We start from the raw sequence: 21206 nt of genomic DNA, 5'->3' as shown, positions 1-21206 counted from the left end.
TGGGGTTTGAGCTGAAAATGTCACCTGGGCCTTGGGTGCTGAGGATTTCCAGCTGGCGTGGACAAACTATGTACGTGAGAGAAAGCTGCATCAGAGCGGTTGTAACAGCTGCCCTGTTCCTGTGGAGCTGCAATACTGAGGGCGCACTCGAACGGTGGCGTTGGAGAAGGAGCAACAAAGATTCACACAGGTGATAACAGAACTGAGAGGTTTAACTATCAGGAAAGACTAAACCAGGCTGGGCCTCTTCTCTCTCGAAAAGAGAAGGCTGAGGAGTGACCTGATCGAGGTCTTTAAGATAATGAAAGGGTTCGATAGAATAGACATAGAGGAAATGTTTCCACTTGTGGGGGAGAACAAAACTAGAGACTGTAGATAGTCACTAATAAATTCAATCGGGAATTCAGGAGAAACTTCTTTACCCAGAGCACAGTAAGAATGTGGATTGCACTACCACACGGAACAGTTGAGGTAAGTTCCATTGATGCATTTAAAGGGAAACTAGATAAACACATAAGGGAGAAAGGAATAGAAGGATTTGCTGATGGGGTTCGATAAAGTAAGGTGGGAGGAGGCTCGTGTGGAGCATAAACAACGGCATAGACCCGTTGAGCAGAATGGCCTGTTTCTGTGCTTTAGACTCGATGTAACTCAATAAATAAGCCATACCCAGTAACAGTCAAATAGAAAAAGACTGATAGCTCCTGTGGACATATTGAGGGTTTTTGACTTTGGGTAATAATGTAAAACGGGTGATTCATTTGCTCATTATATATCTCTCCCAATTTCCGTTGAAGTGTTTGTTATTAAGTTCAGTTGGTAAGGTGCCGATTTTCCACCTTCACGATTTTTGGCGCCCACATACAATAACGTACATTTTTTTCCCCCCGGTTTGTGCTAAAAAATACCGGCACTTTCCACAAAGCAGAAGTTATTTTTAGCGTCAGGCTACCCGAAGGCAATTCCGGGGGCGGAGCTTGTAATGTGCGCCAAAAAATCACTGCGCATGCGCTGGGAAAATAAAGTCACTCTCAACGCGTGTTGGGTCTGCCTGGTCTGGATCAACAGTGGTATCAGAGCTGGATTTACAGATTGAAAATACAGCTTCAAACAAAAGATGGATGCAAGGGAAGGGGACAGAGAAGGAGAAAGGGACAGAGAAGGAGAAAGGGACAGAGAAGGAGAAAGGAAAGGGGAAGCTGTAAGGGCCAAGAGATTGCTAGCAGAAGAAATTGAGGCCCTAGTAGACATAATTGAGAGGAGATGGGATGTGCTTGAAAACAAAGGGAGAATGGGCTAAAAGAAACTGAACGCTCTGTACTCTGAACTCGCAAAAGTTTGGGACCAAGTTGCAGAAGAGTTTAATTCATTGTACCATTACCCCGAGCTGCAGGCGAGAATAACATTTGCAAATGTGACTAATGTGTGCGTGTGCTCGCGCGCAGAAGGACTCTCTCTTAAAAAGTTCTGTTTTCATCTTTGAGAAGATGGTGCCACGGATCATCCGAGAAAGGTCAAAAACTGCAGGAGGTCCGGTAAGTAGGCTGAAACTAACAGCCGTGGAACAGAGGATCGCTGATGTGATTCAATCTCGCAGGAGACGATCAACCACCAATGTGGACGCTGTGCCCAGGTTACCGACAGAGGATAAGCCATGCAAATTGCACAGTATGTGTTGGCTAAATGTTTACTGCGTGGGTTGGCTACACTTCCTCTTCCTCCCCTGCTGCTAACCAAGCATCTGCTCTGTTATGTTTTGTAGATGTTGCATCTGAAACAAACATAGAAAATAGGTACAGGAGTAGGCCATTCGGCCCTTAGAGCCTACACCACCATTCAATAAATCATGGCTGATCATTCACCTCAATACCCCTTGATCCCTTTAGCCATATGGGCCATATCTAACTCCCTTTTGAATATATCTAACGAACTGGCCTCAACAACTTTCTGCGGTAGAGAATTCCACAGGTTAACAACTCTCTGAGTGAAGAAGTTTCTCCTCATCTCGATTCCAAGTAGCTTACCCCTTATACTTAGATTGTGACCCCTGGTTCTGGACTTCCCCAGCATCGGGAACATTCTTCCTGCCTCTAACCTGTCCAATCCCATCAGAATTTTAAATGTTTCTATGAGATCCCCTCTCATTCTTCGAAACTCCAGTGAATAGAAGCCCAGTTGATCCAGTCTCTCCTCATATTACAGTCCTGCCATCCCGGGAATCAGTCTGGTGAACCTTCGCTGCACTTCCTCAATAGCAATAACGTCCTTCCTCAGATTAGGAGACCAAAATTGAACACAATATTCCAGATGTGGCCTCACCAAGGCTCTGTACAACTGCAGTAAGACCTCCCTGTTCCTATACTCAAGTCCTCTAGCTATGAAGGCCAACATGCCATTTGTCTTCTTCACCGCCTGCTGTACCTGCTTGCCAACTTTCAATGACTGATGTACCATGACACCCAGGTCTCGTTGCACCTCCTCTTTTCTTAATCTGTCACCATTCAGATAATATTCTGCCTTCCTGTTTTAGCCACCAAAGTGGATAACCTCACATTTATCCACATTATACTGCATCTGCCATGCTTTTTTCCCCACTCATCTAACCTGTTCAAGTCACCCTGCAGCCTCTTAGCATCCTCCTTATAGCTCACACCACCACCCAATTTAGTGTCATCTGCAAACTTGGAGATATTACATTCAATTCCTTCATCTAAATCATTAATGTATATTGTAAATAGCTGGGGTCCCAGCACTGAACCTTGCGGTACCCCACTGGTCACTGCCTGCCATTCTGAAAAGGACCCATTTATTCCGACTCTCTGCTTCCTGTCTGCCAACCAGTTCTCTATCCACGTCAATACATTACCCCCAATACCATGTGCTTTAATGTTGCACACCAATCTCTTGTGTGGGACCTTGTCAAAAGCCTTTTGAAAGTCCAAATACACCACATCCACTGGTTCTCCCTTGTCCACTCTACTAGTTACATCCTCAAAAAATTCTAGAAGATTTGTCAAGCATGATTTCCCTTTCATAAATCCATGTTGACTTGGACCAATCCTGTCACTGCTTTCCAAATCCACTGCTATTATATCTTTAATAATGGATTCCAACATTTTCCCTACTACCGATATCAGGCTGACTGGTCTATAATTCCCCATTTTCTCTCTCCCTCCTTTTTTAGTAGAAGAACAGCATGATCAGGATGCCGTCAGTCCAGATATTGTTCATCTAAATCAGAAGAATTAAGGGCAGCAGGAGATAGTTACACTGGAATTGGAGCTGGTGAACCCCTCGAGGATTCCAAGCCCTCTCCTGAGCGATTCAACTGACCCGACATTTCAAGGTGTACCGTTTGAGGCTGCGGGTCCCAGTGTGTCGCAGCAAGCCACACCTGGGAGATGGCAGAGGAGGGTGGGAGGGAGAGCTGAACCTGAAATACAGGATGCAGGGAACATAGGAGAGCTCGTGGGGATGAGTGGGGAGAGCATCCAGCTAACGAGATCGCTCCTGGAAACCATGGGTGGGGGGGGGGTGGGGAGGAGGGTAGAATTAGCAGGACTGGTACTTGAAGTAGCAACACTGGCTGGAAGAATGGGGGAGGTGAGGGGAGAAATTGCAGGACTGTCATCAGAGGTGGCAACACTGTCGGGACAAATGAATGAGGGGATATCAGAGGTAGCAGCAGCAATAAGGGGGAACACCCAGGCTGCCACTATTATTCTAACCCGCAGACCAAAGTCAGGGTTTGATCCACCGACTGAAGAAGAGTCCGAAGAGGAACCCGGGCCTTCCACAATGACGTCTGCTAGGTCTGTCCCTGTCGCAACCCACCAACAACAAGCGCGCCGTCGGAAAGAAAACAGAAAAACCTTGGGGTCCGGGGGGCGAGGTGGGAGGGAGGGGGGAGGTGGCGGTTGTTCAGAAGCAGAAGTCTGCAACAACGGGCACGGGTAGGGGTAGAGGCAGTATCAGGGGCAGGAGTGGCACACGGCACGAAGGGGGAGGAGAGATGGCTTGTTTGTTTGTTTCTTCATTGAAAAGTTTAATACAAAATTTATTAAAGTTATTAAAGTTAAAAGTTAAGTTAAGTACAACTGTACTATACAAATTAATAAACAGATTTATTTTTTACATTTAACCAGAATCCTGTACGTTATTTTTTTGAATCCAGCACTAGAAAATCTCTCCAGGCTATGTCATGGATTCGACAGGCCAAATGGTCTCCTTCTGTGACCGAACTGGGTAAAGTTCAGGACACTATTTCATTAACTTGATCAGCCTGAGTCATCTTTACAAGCCACTTTGTAAACATCAAAGGAATAAAAAAGGTAATGATGAAGCAATGTAGTCTCAGGGAGAGAAATAAAAACAAGAGGGAACAAATATTGTTCACATTTAAACTCTGTGTTTTGTGCAACATGTTTTTAAAAACTGAGAATTAACATTTTGTTCAGAGCCAAATTTGCAGCATAAAACCACGCACACACTTAGCAATAATCACGCTCCTTTCCAATGCTGACCTGAACACCCGTTCTGTGATTGTGTGCTGGAGATGAAAGGGAGACTACAAACACTAATGTTGCACCCTGGATTGGCAGAGGAACGCTGATGATATTTTCTCACAAAAAGGCAGGTGCCACAACCATGCCCCTTTACAGAGAATTACCAAAATCTCTTAAGATCACAGCTGAACCCTAACAGCCGCCCCCAGCCTCACCTGGAATATTGTGTACAGTTTTGGTCTCCTAATCGGAGGAAGGACGTTCTTGCTATTGAGCGAGTGCAGCGAAGATTCATCAGAATGATTCCAGGGATGGCTGGACTGTCATATGAGGAGAGACTGGATCAACTGGGCCTTTATACACTGGAGTTTAGAAGGATGAGAGGGGAATTTATAGAAACGTATAAGATTCTGACGGGACTGGACAGGTTAGATGCAGGAAGAATGTTCCCAATGTTGGGGAAGTCCAGAACCAGGGGACATAGTCTTAGGATAAGGGGTAAGCCATTTAGGACTGAGATGAGGAGAAACTTCTTCACTCAGAGAATTGTGAACCTGTGGAATTCTCTACCACAGAAAGTTGTTGAGGCCAGTTCGTTAGATATATTCAAAAGGGAGTTAGATGTGGCCCTTACGGCAAAAGGGATCAAGAGGTTATGGATGGAGAGAAAGCAGGAAAGAGATACTGAGGTTGCATGATCAGCCATGATCATATTGAATGGTGGTACAGGCTCGAAGGGCCGAATGGCCTACACATGAACGTATTTTCTATGTTTCTATGTAAGAACATAAGAAATAGGAACAGGATTAGGCCATACGGCCCCTCGAGCCTGCTCCGTCATTCAATAAGATCATGGCTGATCTGATCATGGACTCAGCTCCACTTCCCCGCCCGCTCCCATAACCCCTTATCCCCTTATCATTTAAGGATCTGTCTGTTTCTGTGTTAAATTTATTCAATGTCCCAGCTTCCACAGCTCTCTGAGGCAGTGAATTCCACAGATTTACAACTCTCGAGAAGAAATTTCTCCTCATCTCTGTTTTAAATGGGCGGCCCCTTATTCTAAGATTATGCCCTCTAGTTCTAATCTCCCCTATCAGTGGAAACATCCTCTCTGCATCCACCTTGTCAAGCCCTCTCATAATCTTATACATTTCGATAAGATCACCTCTCATTCTTCTGAATTCCAATGAGTAGAGGCCCAACCTACCCTCATAAGTCAACCCCCTCATCCCTGGAATCAACCTAGTGAACCTTCTCTGCACTGCCTCCAAAGCAAGTATATCCTTTCGTAAATATGGAAAGCAAAACTACATGCAGTATTCCAGGTGAGGCCTCACCAATACCCTGTATAACTGTAGCAAGACTTCCCTGCTTTTATACTCCATCCCCTTTGCAATAAAGGCCAAGATTCCATTGGCCTTCCTGATTACTTGCTGTACCTGCATACTAACCTTTTGTTTTTCATGCACAAGTACCCCCAGGTCCCGCTGTACTGCAGCACTTTGCAATCTTTCTCCATTTAAATAATAACTTGCTCTTTGAATTTTTCTGCCAAAGTGCATGACCTCACACTTTCTTGCTCTCTCCTGTGTTTGATGAGACAGTGTGGCACAATGCTGAACTCCAAATCAATGTACTATTGTATGTGTATATGGATTTTTAAAACTGCAGTTCGTCATTTTAAACACGTAAATCCAGTGGCTCAGTCAAAGATTCCCATCAATGGGAGCAGGAAGGGAAGCTCAAAGTCAGATTGTTGGACAATTGCAAATGCCTCCATTTATTTTGAGTAGATGAAGGCTGAATTCATGATTTATTGGATCTCAGGTCATTTTCAAATTGATACCAGCAAGTGCAAAACACAGAATATTCCCATCTACCTCGCAGAAAATGTCGCAACGTTAACTTCGACTGAATAGGGCAGAGTCCTCCGCAGATCGATACACACAAACCCTTACAGTCTGGGACTGTGGGCCCAAAATTCCACATTGAATTTTTTTGCCGCTATTTCAGATTGACGGCCGATTTTTTACGCCGAATTTGCGGCAAAAAAAAAAGTCCGAAGTTTCGCCACTTTTCTCTTTGAATTTGGCGTAGCGCAGAAAGACCTCTGGCCTCTGAGGGTAGCGGTTAACATATGCGCCGAAAAACTGAGGCCCCGTTCTACGCATGCCCAAGCATTTAGGTTTCCAGGTTAATGTGTAATTGTAGAGCTTTACTCTGTCGCTAACCCGCTGAGATTGCCAGCATTTTCTGTTTTTATTCCAGATTCCAGCATCTGCAGTATTTTGTTTTTGTATCCGTGCTGTACCTGCCCTGGGAGTGCTTCGATGCTGAAACTCCCCATCCCAGCCCACAGCTCGCAAATGGCTCCCCGCTGCCGCCCCTATCCCAGGCCAAATGGCCCCCCGCAGTCACTCCTTTTCCTGGTCGAATGCCGTACCTGATCCCCCCCCCCCCCCACCCGCCCCAGCCCTGGCCGAATGACCCCCCCCCCCAACCTCCCGCCCCATCCCTGGCCGAATGACCCCCCCCCCCCCCAACCTCCCGCCCCATCCCTTCCGAATGACCCCCCCCCGCTGTCACCCTATCTCTGGCCGAATGCCCCCCCCCCCAACCTCCCACCCCATCCCTGGCCGAATGACCCCCCCGCTGTCACCCTATCTCTGGCCGAATGCCCCCCCCCCAACCTCCCACCCCATCCCTGGCCGAATGACCCCCCCGCTGTCACCCTATCTCTGGCCGAATGCCCCCCCCCCCCAACCTCCCACCCCATCCCTGGCCGAATGACCCCCCCGCTGTCACCCTATCTCTGGCCGAATGCCCCCCCCCAACCTCCCACCCCATCCCTGGCCGAATGACCCCCTCGCTGTCACCCTATCTCTGGCCGAATGCCCCCCCCCAACCTCCCACCCCATCCCTGGCCGAATGACCCCCTCGCTGTCACCCTATCCCTGGCCGAATGCCCCCCCCCCAACCTCCCGCCCCATCCCTGGCCGAATGACCCCCCCCCCCCGCTGCTGCCCCTATCCCTGGCCAAATGGCCCCCCTGTTGCCACCCCTATCCCCGGCTTGGCTTCCACCTCCCACCCCCCGGGCTTCTTTGGAAGCGGAGCGCCGAGCTCCTGCGTCCGGCTGAAGGAGTGATCCTGCCGGCGCTCCGCCCAGGCGTGCCTCGAGCCCGGTGAGCACCGGTTCGGTGGTGGAACTTCAACTCGCCATTTACTGCAATAAATAAAGTTTCTCTTTTGCCTCCGCACAAGCAAACATTTTTAATTAGTTTGGATAAGTCTTGTTCCCTCCCTTTATAACTCAGCTCCGTTGAACAAGATGGTGTCTGTAACTCCGACTCAGTACAGTAAGGTTTTACAAAGCGTTCCCAGCACCGTTTAAAAAAAATCCTTATTGGTGAAACTCGCAAAAATGGCCAAAAATAGCATTATGGGTGGGTTTAACCCAGAGTGATGTCATAAAAATGTTAACACAAAAAATCAGCTTTTATCTGTTCAGGACGGCATTATAACATTGGCGAAACTTGCAAAATTAAGTTAGCTCCAAAAAACACTGTTAGCTAAATGGTGGAGAATTTTGGGCCCCAAGATACAAATAATCTGATGATGAACACACTTGGTACTGAAGTACCTCAGGCAGAGCCGTGAGCTAATTGATAGTATTTACTGAGGCGTACGAAAACATGGGCCTTACGCTAAACATCCGTAAGACAAAGGTCCTCCATCAGCCTGTCCTCGCCGCACAACACTGCCCCCGAGTCATCAAGACCCACGGCGTGGCCCTGGACAACGTGGACCACTTCCCATACCTCGGGAGCCTCTTATCAACGAGTGCAGACATTGACGACGAGATTCAGCACCGCCTCCAGTGCGCCAGCGCAGCCTTCAGCCACCTGAGGAAAAGAGTGTTTGAAGACCAGGCCCTCAAATCCACCACCAAGTTCATGGTCTACAGGGCTGTAGTAATACTCGCCCTCCTGTTTGGCTCAGAGACATGGACCATGTACAGTAGACACATCAAGTCTGTGGAGAAATACCACCAACGATGTCTCCACAAGATCCTACAAATCCCCTGGGAGGACAGACGCACCAACATTAGTGTCCACGACCAGGCCAACATCCCCAGCATTGAAGTACTGACCACACTTGATCTGATCCGTTGGGCAGGCCACATAGTTCGCATGCCAGACACGAGGCTCCCAAAGCAAGTGTTCTACTCGGAACTCCTTCACGGCAAACGAGCCAAAGGTGGGCAGCAGAAACGCTACATGGACATCCTCAAAGCCTCGCTGATAAAGTGCAACATCCCCACTGACACCTGGGAGTCCCTGGCCAAAGACCGCCCTAAGTGGAGGAAGTGCATCTGGGAGGGCACTGAGCACCTCGAGTCTCATCGCCGAGAGCATGCAGAAATCAAGCGCAGGCAGCGGAAGGAGCATGTGACAAACCTGTCCCACCCACCCCTTCCCTCAACGACTATCTGTCCCACCTGTGGCAGGGACTGTGGCTCTCGTATTGGACTGTTCAGTCACCTAAGAACTAATTTTTAGAGTGGCAGCAAGTCTTCCTCAATTCACAGGGACTGCCTATGATGATAATGAGTCCAGCTCTGAAGTACACAGCCCACATGCCTAGCGGATAGCCGAAAATAAATTTGACAGGGGTTAAAATTCCTCACGGCATGTTTTGTTGGCTGTACACCAAGGCTAAACATTGCTCTGTGATCTTGCAAAACAGTTTAGATAATTTTTATATAATCGATGCACCCAGGACTGGCATTTAAAGCTGTAGACTTTTACAGGAATGTCAGTGGTTTGGGTAAGAGTTGAAGTTTGAGGGGATGGGATCAGTTTGGGACAAAAATGAATACTAAACCCAGGGTTCCCGTCTACGTGATTTGCCAAAAGGGATTGACACAGATATGTTTCTGTAATCTTACCGTGCCTCGCCTCACCTAAAGGTAACTCCGTGCAGGGATACGATTCCACAAGTGCTAAGTGCCCACCTGTAACTCGCCAATGTACCTCACCTTGACAATAAATGCTGGAACCTATTCAATCACTGGAGCCATCACAATTCAGCCTGATGAGGTCCTCCTATTAACACATGCTCTCGGCCTGCAGGGGCCACTGGGTAGTGATCAAGAGCAGGAAGCCTGGCTGATGTTTCTGTTCCTAGCCCAGGGCCACTGTAGTGACTCAAACACTGCCCCCTTTGGCATCAGCCGAGCCCTTGGATCAAATCTGGGACCCGAGGTGGACTCTTTGCTCAGGCCGGAGTTAAAATTACAGTCGGGTCTCGATGATGTCATCGGGTCGCAACATGTCCATGTAAAGAAGGACCCTGTTGGCTCCGGGCGCCTGTCCTTGCTGCCTGTTCAGGAGAGCGGGTGGGTTAAAATTGCAGATGTTGCGATCACGGCAGCTTTCAGACAGGTAAGAGCCGGGGCAATTTTAACTGCCAGGTTCCTGTGAGCGCGTAGGGTTAACCCCCATAATGCTATACATCTCAAACAGCTGGGCCTTCAGGGGAGAGGCAGATGTTTGAGAGATAGCTCTAGTGTATGGGTCAGTTTAGGTTCAAATTTCTTACAGAGCAGAGAAATATTCCGTATGTTTTGAAATCCAAGATAAGGATATGAAACAGGTCTAGTCTGGACAGGCCTGTACTCCACCATTGTAGAATGTAGCTTCCTCCAATGCAGGCTTTGATTTTTTTTGGAATTCATGTTAAGTAATTTAAGTTGAGTTCTCTGGTCAAAACCTGTACGTCTGAATGAACGCTGCACCGAATTCAATTCTCCAGACTGAACTGGGTAATGGGCAATGCTTCAAAGCACTCCAGAGTTTGACTGCTGTGTTTTTAAAAGAATGTTTTCGCTTGAGGCACTACTCCAAATCCTGTTCCGTCCACTGCTGTAACTGGTGCATTATGAACTTTTATAATGGATGTTTGCTTTCTTGAGCTTGGTTTAATTCAGAGATCACTCCAGAACATCCACATTTGGTCTTGTGATGACCCTGCGTGCAGCTATTGAGGGCTTTAAATTCAATCGTGCCCGGAACTGGGCGTGATCCATGCAGCACCCAGCAGAGGAGCAGGCAGGCCTGAGGACCATGCTAAATTTGTCCAAAGGCCTCGTCATCATTTCAGCGAGTCACGAGCATCAATCAAGTGCCCGAGGGCAGTTCGTCTGTCCGGGGCCTTTGAATTTTGGCCAGCTCAGTCACCGTCCATGGTGCACAACAATAATATGTATTTACATTAAACAGGTAAGTTTACAGGTGGGGGGGGCGGGTGTGAAAGAGGGGGCTGGGAGGAAATGCAAGCCTCGAGTGGCTGTAGTGTTACTGTGGAGGCAGGAGGAGCACTGGTTAGGCTGCTGTTGAGCCTGAAACACTGGTTGACCTTTGCGCTGACGCAATCTGCGACTACTTTTCACCAGTTTTGGGAACGGATCTGGAAATGCGTGCAGGAGCCTCATTTCATTTCAACATTGAAATGAGGCCTGTGGTTAATTGTGGCGTCCACAGCAGCTGCCTAAAAAGAGGCCCTGCTGAACTTAGCAGTGGCCCAGACGCAAATCGGGCGCTGGTCTTTCCAGTGCTAAATCTATCATTATATCTGTTTTACACTCTTAAATCGGGCACAACAATGTTGAATTTAGACTTCAATGTGCCGTTAAGGTCCTGCAACTTTACATTAAAAGGGCACCGTCATTCTGTTGGCAACAACACAAGATCGATGGAAGCAATGAAGCATCAACGTTTCTGACAAGTTTCTGGAGGATAATTAAAGTATCAGGAAAATTTGAGTCAACGTATTCTTTTCAGTGAGCCTACTTTTGCTGTGTTCAGACATGACGGTATTTTTATAGACATCCACATGTGTTGATGGCACAGTTTAAACATTTGGAAAACAGTACTATTGAACAAATGACAACAGACTCAAAGGCCTGGATATTATCAGGGGTGGGTTATGTAGGCGGGCGGGTGGGAGGAGAGGGGAATGGAGTTTCAGACATCCGGGTGTCTCCGCATGCTGTCCTTGGCATGTTCCCAGCCCAGATGTCAGCCTGACTGATAGGCTTGGTGTCCAGTGGGGTGGAGAGCACTCCGGAACAGACCGCAGGAGCAGGCAGGTCCGATCCACAACCTGGCGGGATCTGATCTCCGACCCCAGGAGGTGGGGGCAGGGGGGGGGGGCTTTGATCCCAGGGGTGGTCTGATCCCTGACCACTGACCCCCAAGGTGGTGTTATATGTAGGGGGAGGGGGGGGGGGCTATGATCAGGGGTACATGGTGGACTGGAGGAAGAACTCCTGCTTCTCCTGGCCCACAAGCAGTGCTGTGAAGCACTTAACCTTCTCCCTGAAGCTGTCCTCGCCTCTCTTCCGCTGCCGGGTTTCCCGAGGTTTGGGAAACCCGGCCGCCCACTGTAACACCTGCAAAGCAGGTTCAATCACAGACTGCCAGCCTCATGAACAGAGTTAAATCGCCAACCCTGGGAGTGGATTGGGTACCTGCCCCTTGTCCCAGCTCCGTAAAATCCGGAAGTGGTTCAGAATTTAAAAACTTTTATTCCCCCACCCGCTCCCACTTTCATGCACTAAAATTTCCCCTAAAGTCCACAACCATGTTGGATACTGCAGGATAACTATTACAGGGAAGATGGGCTGACATCTGCACTTCTTCACAGCAAAGGCTGTGCAACAAGCTTTGTATCCACATATAATGCACACGGTACACCTCACTTGGTCTTCTGGTGTAAGCCCTAATTACATATTCATGGACAGCTCTCAACACAAAGTATGCATCATCGTCATCATCATAGGCAGTTCCTCGGAATCGAGGAAGACTTGCGTCCACTCTTAACATGAGTTCTTAGGTGGTTGAACAGTCCAATACGAGAGCCACAGTCCGTTACAGGTGGGACAGATAGTGGTTGAAGGAAAGGGGTGGGTGGGACTGGTTTGCCGCACGCTCCTTCCGCTGCCTGCGCTTGATTTCTGCACGCTCTCAGTGTGAGACTCGAGGTGCTCAGCACCCTCCCAGATGCACCTCCTCTACTTAGGGCGGTCTTTGGCCAGGGACTCCCAGGTGTCAATGGGGATGTTGCACTTTATCAGGGAGTTTTTGAGGGTGTCCTTGTAATGTTTCCTCTGTCCACCTTTGGCTCGTTTGCCATGAAGGAGTTCCGAGTAGAGCGCTTGCTTTGGGAGATGACACTAAACTGGGTGGCGGTGTGAGCTGTGAAGGGGACGCTAAGAGGCTGCAGGATGACTTAGACAGGTTAGGTGAGTGGGCAAATGCAGTATAATGTGGATAAATGTGAGGTTATCCACTTTGGGGGCAAAAACGCAAAGACAGAATATTATCTGAATGGTGGCAGATTAGGAAAAAGGAAGGTGCAACGAGACCTGGGTGTCATGGTACATCAGTCATTGAAGGTTGGCATGCAGGTACTGCAGGCGGTTAAGAAAGCAAATGGCATGTTGGCCTTCATAGCGAGGGGATTGGAGTACAGGGGCAGGGAGGTACAGTTGTACAGGGCCTTGGTGAGGCCACACCTGGAGTATTGTGTTCAATTTTGGTCTCCTAATCTGAGGAAGGATGTTCTTGCTATTGAGGGAGAGCGGCGAAGGTTCACCAGACTGATTCCCAGGATGGCAGGACTGAGATATGAGGAGAGACTGGATCAACTGGCCCTTTATACATTGGAGTTTAGAAAGATGAGAGGGGATCTCATAGAAACATATAAGATTCTGACGGGAAGGGACAGGACAGGTTAGATGCGGGTAGATTGTTCCCGATGTTGTGGAAGTCCAGAACCAGGGGACATAGTCTTAGGATAAGGGGTAGGCCATTTAGGACTGAGATGAGGAGAAACTTCTTCACTCAGAGAGTTGTTAACCTGTGGAATTCCCTACCGCAGAGAGTTGTTGATGCCAGTTCATTGGATATATTCAAGAGGCTGTTAGATATGGCCCTTACGGCTAAAGGGATCAAGGGGTATGGAGAGAAAGCAGGAAAGGGGTACTGAGGGAATGATCAGCCATGATCTTATCGAATGGTGGTACAGGCTCGAAGGGCTGAATGGCCTACTCCTGCACCTATTTTCTATGTTTCTATGAGTCTCGTGTCTGGCATGTGAACACTGTGGCCCGTCCAGCAGAGCTGATCAAGTGTGCTCAGTGCTTCGATGCTGGGGATGTTGGCCTGGTCGAGACACTAATGTTGGTGCATCTGTCCTCCCAGGGGATTTTGCGGAGACATTGTGGGTGGTATTTTTCCAGCGACTTGGTGTCTACTCTACATGGTCCATGTTTCTGAGCTATACAGGAGGGCGGATATTACTACAGCCCTGTAGACCATGAGCTTGGTGGCAGTTTTGAGGGCCTGGTCTTCAAACACTCGTTTCCTCAGACGGCCGAAGGCTGCACTGGTGCACTGGAGGCAGTGTTGGATCTTGTCATCATTGCCTGCTCTTGTTGATAGGAGGTTTCCGAGATGTGGGAAGTAGTCCACGTTGTCCAGGGCCGCACTGTGGATCTTGACGACTGGGAGACAGTGCTGTGCGGCGAGGACAGGCTGGTGGAGGACCTTTATCTTGTTGATGTTTAGCGTAAGGCCCATGCTTTCGTATGCCTCAGTAAATACGTCGACTATGTCCTGGAGTTCAGCCTCTGTATGTGCGCAGACGCAGGTGTCGTCCACGTACTGTAGCTCGACGACAGAGGTTGGGTCTGTCGCTCCAAATACAGGCACCTGCTCGACTATATCATTTTCCGAGCCAGGGATCGCAAGGATCTGCACATCACCCGTGCCATGACAGAAGCTGACGACTGCTGGACGACCACCGCCTAATCCGATGCGTCATTGACATCAACATAGCCCCAAAGCAGAGGGGGCAGCAGAAGCAGTGCCGCAAAAACGTCAATGCCAGGGCATTTACAGACCCAGCTAAGAGAGCCCTATACAGTCAGCGCCTCACAGTTAACCTTGTGTGTCTTGATGACCTCGAGATGCAGAATGCCCACAGCGCTTAGTCTGCCCTCCAGGCCTCCATAACCAGTGCCTGCAAAGAGACGCTCGGTCACTCAACCAGTTAACACCAGGATTGGTTTGATGAGAATAATCAGGAGATCCAAGAGCTAATAGATCGCACGCACAGGGCATTTCTGAGCCTTAAGCAACAACGCAACTCGGGAGCAGCAACGCAGCATTACAAAGTGTGCCCACCATTAAGAACTCACACGATGGTGGTATGGTTTAACATCTGGTATTTCTGTATGACCTGTAAAGGGCTGCAGCAGCCATTATAAGGGAAGTGGCCACTTAAAGGTAAGTCGCTGTAAATTCTGGGGATTTTTTTTTTTTTATATGGCTGTTGAAAATCAGTGGGGGGGCAAATATTGAAAACAGCAAAAGGCCGTGGAGGGGAAAATTATTATTTCGGCAGGGAAAAATCTAGATCTAGTGGAGAAAGAAGCAGCCGGCATAAAAATATAAAACAGAGGATGGCACAAAAATATGGAAGTGGGAAACGCAGTGTGTGGGCAAACAATGGTCCTGCACAGCCTTTGATGGGTGGTGAGGTGATAAATGGGAGTAAGGTGGGCAGTGCAACATGGCTAGCAGGAGGTGGTGACCATGGTCAGCCCGGTGTACAGTACCTGTACAAACCGGGAACAACTGTGGAAATATAAGGCAGATTGTAAGCCCTGGAACGGATACTCAGCACGCCCATATACCAGGGTAGGTTGCTAAAGTAAAGAACAAAATGTCACCTGTCCATCTGTTGCACATTTACTGCCTGACCATGCAAAGTTTTCTGACTTACATGAGTATCATTAAAATCATACTGCATAGGCAGTGAAATTAGCGACTTATCTTCAAACCCAAAGGCTGCCAATGAAATGGACATTAGCAGGCGCACCCTACCATGGAGGTTTAAAAGTTCACAGCTCCTTGAATTCCTGTTTAGTAAAACCTGATGTGACCTTTCATTGGAATTTTCTGATGGAATCCAGCAGCCCTGAGTAAGCAGCACACACACACACGGAAAGGATATTAGGCAATAGTGGAAAACACTTCACTTTTGGCCTGCTCTGTGTTACAAATGCCGTGGATTTATTAGTGTTATGGTGCCCAAAAATGGGAAAGGCATTATTAACACTCCGAGTCTGCGTACGCTCTGTATTCTGCATCAAATGGCATTGAATAATGAGAGGTCATTTGCGGGTTTTATTCTAAACAATGTTTTGTGGAATCGATTGCAATCTGATACTTCAATTTAATTTCCAGTCCGTTCAGTTTGCTGGCCATCTAGACGTATAGCACTAAGCAGCTAGAACGTATGTCAGAAGGGCGCTGACTTGTTTGCAGTACCATTGCTGTTTGCAATAGTTTCTCATATCTCCGTGAGCTGCACTTGTTTCACGTGTTTCTCATTCAGAGATTCACACGCAAAAATGTTGGCGCTTAAAATGTTTAAAAATTGGCACAGCCATCGGTTTGAGGCCTTCTGCCTTCTGGTTCAGTCCTTGGAAGTTTAGCAACGAACAGCCTGCACCACAAAAGCAGCCAGAATGACGATAAGGAAATAATTTCAATCCAATTGTCTTGCCACAATAAATTCCCCAGCACTATCATTTATTGCCATGAAGTGGAAGCCAGGTCCTGTAAAGCAGGATATGATGGCCTAGCTGGAACCTGGCACTTGCTTCCAGCTAGGCATTATCCTGTTTACAGGACCTGGCTTCCACTTGGCTGGAGATCCAATTGTGCTGCCGCTTTGGTAGCAAAGAATTAAAATTTACATCTCTGGAAAGGGCTTTTAACTCATTGGCAGGCTTGAGCACTTAGTGAACCAGGTTTGACTCGACAACGGATTTGCACTCCATCGAGGGTCAAATGTAAACGTGGTGGGAGTCTTGGAGTGCCAACTCTAGTTGGGCGAATTCCAGGAGGTCTCATAAGAACATAAGAAATAGGAGCAGGAGTGGGACATTTGGCTCCTCGAGCCTGCTCTGCCATTCAATAAGATCATGGCTGATCCGATCTTGACAACTCCACTTCCTGTCCGCTCCCCATAACCCTTGACTCCCTTCAGCTCATCACATGACCTCCCACCTCAACCGCCCCGCTCCCGTTATTGGCCGTCCAGCACGTCCATCCTCACAGAGCACCACCTTCTCGATCAATCGGAAAGCAAGCAGACTCTTTGTTACCAGATTGGATGAATCTTGACCGTCAACCAAACAACTTCTTTCCCCAATTCAAATATCGTTACAACTAATAAAGAAAACGTTCAGAGAAAATGAGAAACAAAACACCATTATTTTTAATGCCGCGGTGTTTTTTCTCCAGGGCTGCTCCCAGCAGTGCGCTGTAGATTTATCTTTGATCCCTGGAGACTCCGGGACAATCCAGGAGGGTTTGCCACCCGATGGCAGTCTCTCCTCCAAGGATTTTCCATTGCTCCTCTGTGGAGTCAGGTCTGGGCCTGCCTCTGGATTTACACTGCAGGCTGAGCGCAGTGCAGAACAGAAACCTCTTCACACCGACGCTAAGCTTGCAGTCTGAATATACCCTTCAAATCCACTTACCTGTAGCATGACTGACAGGGATTGGATGTTGTCATGTATTTCACCATCTTGCAATGACAATAGTTATGTAACTGTAACTCATCCACACTGTACCTGTACCCCTGAAATGCACACCCTGACCACAGGGGGTGAGCTTGCGGGAGACACTCCTCACCTGGGCTTCCAGGTATAAAAGGGGAGGTCCCACCCAGGGTCAGCACTCTTTGGTCCTGGGAATAAAGTGAAGGTCACAGAGTGACCGTGTCTGATATATACATGCCTCGTGTGAGTTTGTAACAAGGTACAGAGGCACTACAGATGTACATTCTCCAGTCGCACAATTGTACGCGTTTCAAAACAGCGACTGAAATTGTACAGTGTGCTGGTCAGCATCGGTGCGAGGAAGATGGGTTAATGTTTTGGCTAGAGTCATTCTGCGAGGGCAGCCATTTTGAAATACCAGCCATTGGGCCTGCAGAATGTTCTATTTGTCTTTCAGCTTTACAGCATTTGCAGTATTTTCCTTTTATTTCTCAATTACCCCCTCTACTAAAAACACAAACATACTGGGAAGCAATTTTATCTCAACGTCATGTATGTACTTTGCCTCCAAGAACAGTTTACCTGAGTGCTGCACCCCTTAAAAATATCAAACATACTAAGCACTTATTGGCCACACAGAAAAGCATACTAAACTGTAGGTGAAAAAAATTGTTTCCACTTGTAGGTGAGTCCAGTATAAGGCGACATAAATAAAAGATAGCCACGAACAGGTCAAATAAAGAATTAAGGAGGAATTTCTTTATGTAGAAAGTGAAGAGAATGTGGAAATTGCTGCCACATGGAATGGTTGCAGCAGGTAGCATGGATACATTTAAGGGGAGGATTGATGCATACACGAGTGAGATGCGAATAAAGGAATATGGGGGGGGGGGGGGGAAAAAAAGAGATATTTGGGAAGAGGCTAATGTGGAGTATAAACACAGTTATGGGTCAGTTGGGCCTAATGTCCTGTTTCCATGCTGTAGATTCTATGTAATTATCTGTAAATCCTTATGACTACATTTATAATGGAAATGGGCTGTATAAACATGTCACGCTGTAATTACACCCTCCCACCAGTGGTGGTGCAGTTGCATCTCAGTTTTGCATCTCTCAGCTCTTCAGCCTGTAATGCAAAGCAACTCTTAAGCTCTGACTAACTTTCTTTGTTTCTCAAATCGCTGTAAGATGTGCCATTTGCCTATAATTAATAATATAAAATTTAAGGGCTAGAAAGTCGTTTTTCAGCGAAAACTGAATTTTTTTGCCAAAATTACTATTTTCGCTTCGTTGCCGTTAGGCGGCCGGATATTCAGCCTTTAATTTGCGCAGCGGTAAAAATCGCCGTTGCACGAGGATTCTTGGCGCAAACCCCGAATTTCGGCAACTTTAGTCCGAGGCCGATAGCACTGCGAGAGAGGACTTTGAAGGGGGGAAAAAACACCCAAAAAAAAAAAATTTGGATCAATAAATTCACTAAACCTACTAAATCGCTGAAAAGGAATTAAAAAATAAAAACTTTAACTTACCTTTTTTGCAGGTCTTCATACTTACTGTTGCTGGCAGGGCTGCAACGCAGGTTTCTTCCTGTCGGTATTAAGGGAGCAGAATACGGGTACGTAGAGAGCCAAATTTTGGGCGAAAACGCTATTTCAGGTCTTGCAAGGCGGCGCTCCTCTCCCCAGTGGTATGTAGAAAGTGCCACCACAAAAAGATGTCCGAAGTTCCCACCGACCGGTTTTTTGCCAAATATGGTGAAATATCACCAAAAACCAGGGTGCAAAGAATTTCTCGTCCTAAGTATTATACATAAATAAGGACAGAATGCATAACTTTAAAACGGGGACTGAATTATATATCTCTGTGTCCTGATCCACTTATCCCTTGCCCTCTGACCCCAATTCACCTGCAGACTTGGTTTTCATTCCCCACCCCTGTAAGATCAACAAGTTTATGTATATACTTTTGATACGCAATCAAATCAGTCAAAAAACAATGTTGTCTTACAAGTACCAATGTTTAGACACTAAATTTAATAAGTGTAACATACCTGTTAAAACCAGCCGCATGAGTGTATCGCTGACGAATGAAAAGTTGTTTATAATATACCACAACCATTTATAATGTGTCAGTGCATGGTGCATAAAACGGGAGCTTGGCTTCAGAAACTTACGAACTCGCGACCAGAAAAAAGCTGCAATTAAAAATATGTCATTTAGATCAAATCAACCGTGGCAAATACTAGCAAGCATTGTTAATAAAATGCTACCATTCACCCGTGACTATTTTATTATTTGATACCACATCACACACACACTTAGTGCCACCAATATTTCAGGTAACTTTTTTTCTTAGTAGGACGAAAGTTGTGTCATTTTTCTGACTGCCCCGGGGAAGACAGTTAGGCTTTTTTTTTTTATTTTAGGAAAATATGAATCTCTATAGATAAGGGAATATTCACATCCTGTCACAGGGTTTTAGAAAAATCAGTACTTGAAAAAAATTCACAGAATTACAAAAATTGGCTACAAATCATGAGCTTCAAGTATTTGCATTATTGGAGTTACTGTATTCAGGGTGTCAAATTACTGATATGTTTGCAAAACAGCCATGATGGAAACATTATTTCCGATGGGTATGGTAGTCTAGCAGTTCTGGTGCTGAGATTGTGATTTCCCAACCCACCAGGGCATGTTGTAAAATTGAATTCAATTAGTTTGTAATCTGTGGGCAAGAACCAGAAAATAACCTTAAAAACTTTTTTCATCATAAAGACCCAACTAGTTCACTGATGACCTGCAGGGAAGGGAACCTACCACCCCTACCTAGTCTGGCCTACACGTGACTCCAGTCCCACACCATCTGGTTGATTTAATGCACTCATGGCAGCCAGAGATGGGCAATAAATACAGTTAGTGTTGTCCCACATCTCAAGAACAAATGAAAATTAACATTAATTGCCCAACAATATGGCTACCGTGCGTCATGAGAAACATGTGCTACACTGAGTTTTACGAAGTTGGGGCTGGGTCAGGGAACAGGTCTCTCCTTTACACATTTAGAATTACGGTACATTTCAGGACTGTGCAGCAGAGCTGATCTCCAGTCGTCTTGGGTAATTCTTGCCACTGGACCAAGACCTAGCTCTGTCAAGCCCGTGTGGTGACTGGTGTGCAATGGCCACCACACGTTAAAAAAATCCACGCACAGGCATCTTCCACCCTTGAGGATGTAGTTCGGGTCCTTCATTGAAACACCTGTGAACTCATCCTTTTTTGGCGTGGAAGCAAGTCATCCTCGATTCGATGGACCGCCTATGATGATGGTGACATTTCAGATAAATAAAGTTCCTCTTGAACACATAGTTCCAGAGTAAGCGCACTCAAAAAAGCAGAACATTCATCGATAGAATAAACCTTTCCTCGAACGAAATAGCTGTTCAATGTCACAACTTGTATGTGGTTAACATACCAAACCAGTGTGCTTGGGTTGAGCAATTAAGGGATTAATAGGAATGTTTTGAGATAAATCCTTCACTTGCTTGATCGCAATTGGGTACCAGTGGCGCTGATGCATTTAAATTGGAGTTTCAATCCGCTGCCTTGTGATTAGGGCCTATAACCGTTTCTCCAATAAAATCTGACTGAACAAAGTGAGCAATGAAGCAACTTACGGGAAGAGCAGTTAACTCCATAGTAACCAGTGCGTGTGCAGTCGCATTCGTAATCTTCCATCCCGACGTTAACACATACTCCATTATTCTGGCACGGGTAATAACAGCAGGGATTTACTACAGAAAGAAACAGCACAAATTTAGAGTCAACGTTCAGAGAAATGTCACTTTTTGGCAAAACATTTGACTGAATTTTCACGCTTCACGAAGATCACCTGCAGTTCTTAAAGGGACAATTTTGTGAAATATGATACATCCTTACTATACAGTATAAATGCACACGAGGCCCATGCTTGCGAGAAGATCAGTCTGTGACCTGTCCTTTATTCCTTAGCACTCAAAGTGATGAAGGTGGGTGGAGCTTCCCCTTTTATACCTGAAGG

General features: G+C 46.9%; 1 protein-coding gene across 1 annotated transcript in view; it reads right to left on the bottom strand.

Annotated features, from left to right (window-relative positions):
• Nucleotides 1-21206, bottom strand: part of LOC139232474 (prostaglandin G/H synthase 1-like) — a 165595-nt gene that overhangs the window by 119628 nt on the left and 24761 nt on the right. The window contains exons 3-4 of the mRNA XM_070862722.1: nucleotides 20824-20940; nucleotides 19201-19344 (exon numbers count right to left, since the gene is read on the bottom strand). Of these exons, the coding sequence (XP_070718823.1) occupies nucleotides 19201-19344; nucleotides 20824-20940 (261 nt within the window). The remainder of the gene's footprint in view (nucleotides 1-19200; nucleotides 19345-20823; nucleotides 20941-21206) is intronic.

The sequence above is a fragment of the Pristiophorus japonicus genome, chromosome 20, assembly GCF_044704955.1.
Source record: "Pristiophorus japonicus isolate sPriJap1 chromosome 20, sPriJap1.hap1, whole genome shotgun sequence".
Lineage (NCBI taxonomy): Eukaryota > Metazoa > Chordata > Chondrichthyes > Pristiophoridae > Pristiophorus > Pristiophorus japonicus.
Note: the sequence above shows the minus strand (reverse complement) of the source record. Positions and strands in the feature narration are given on the sequence as shown.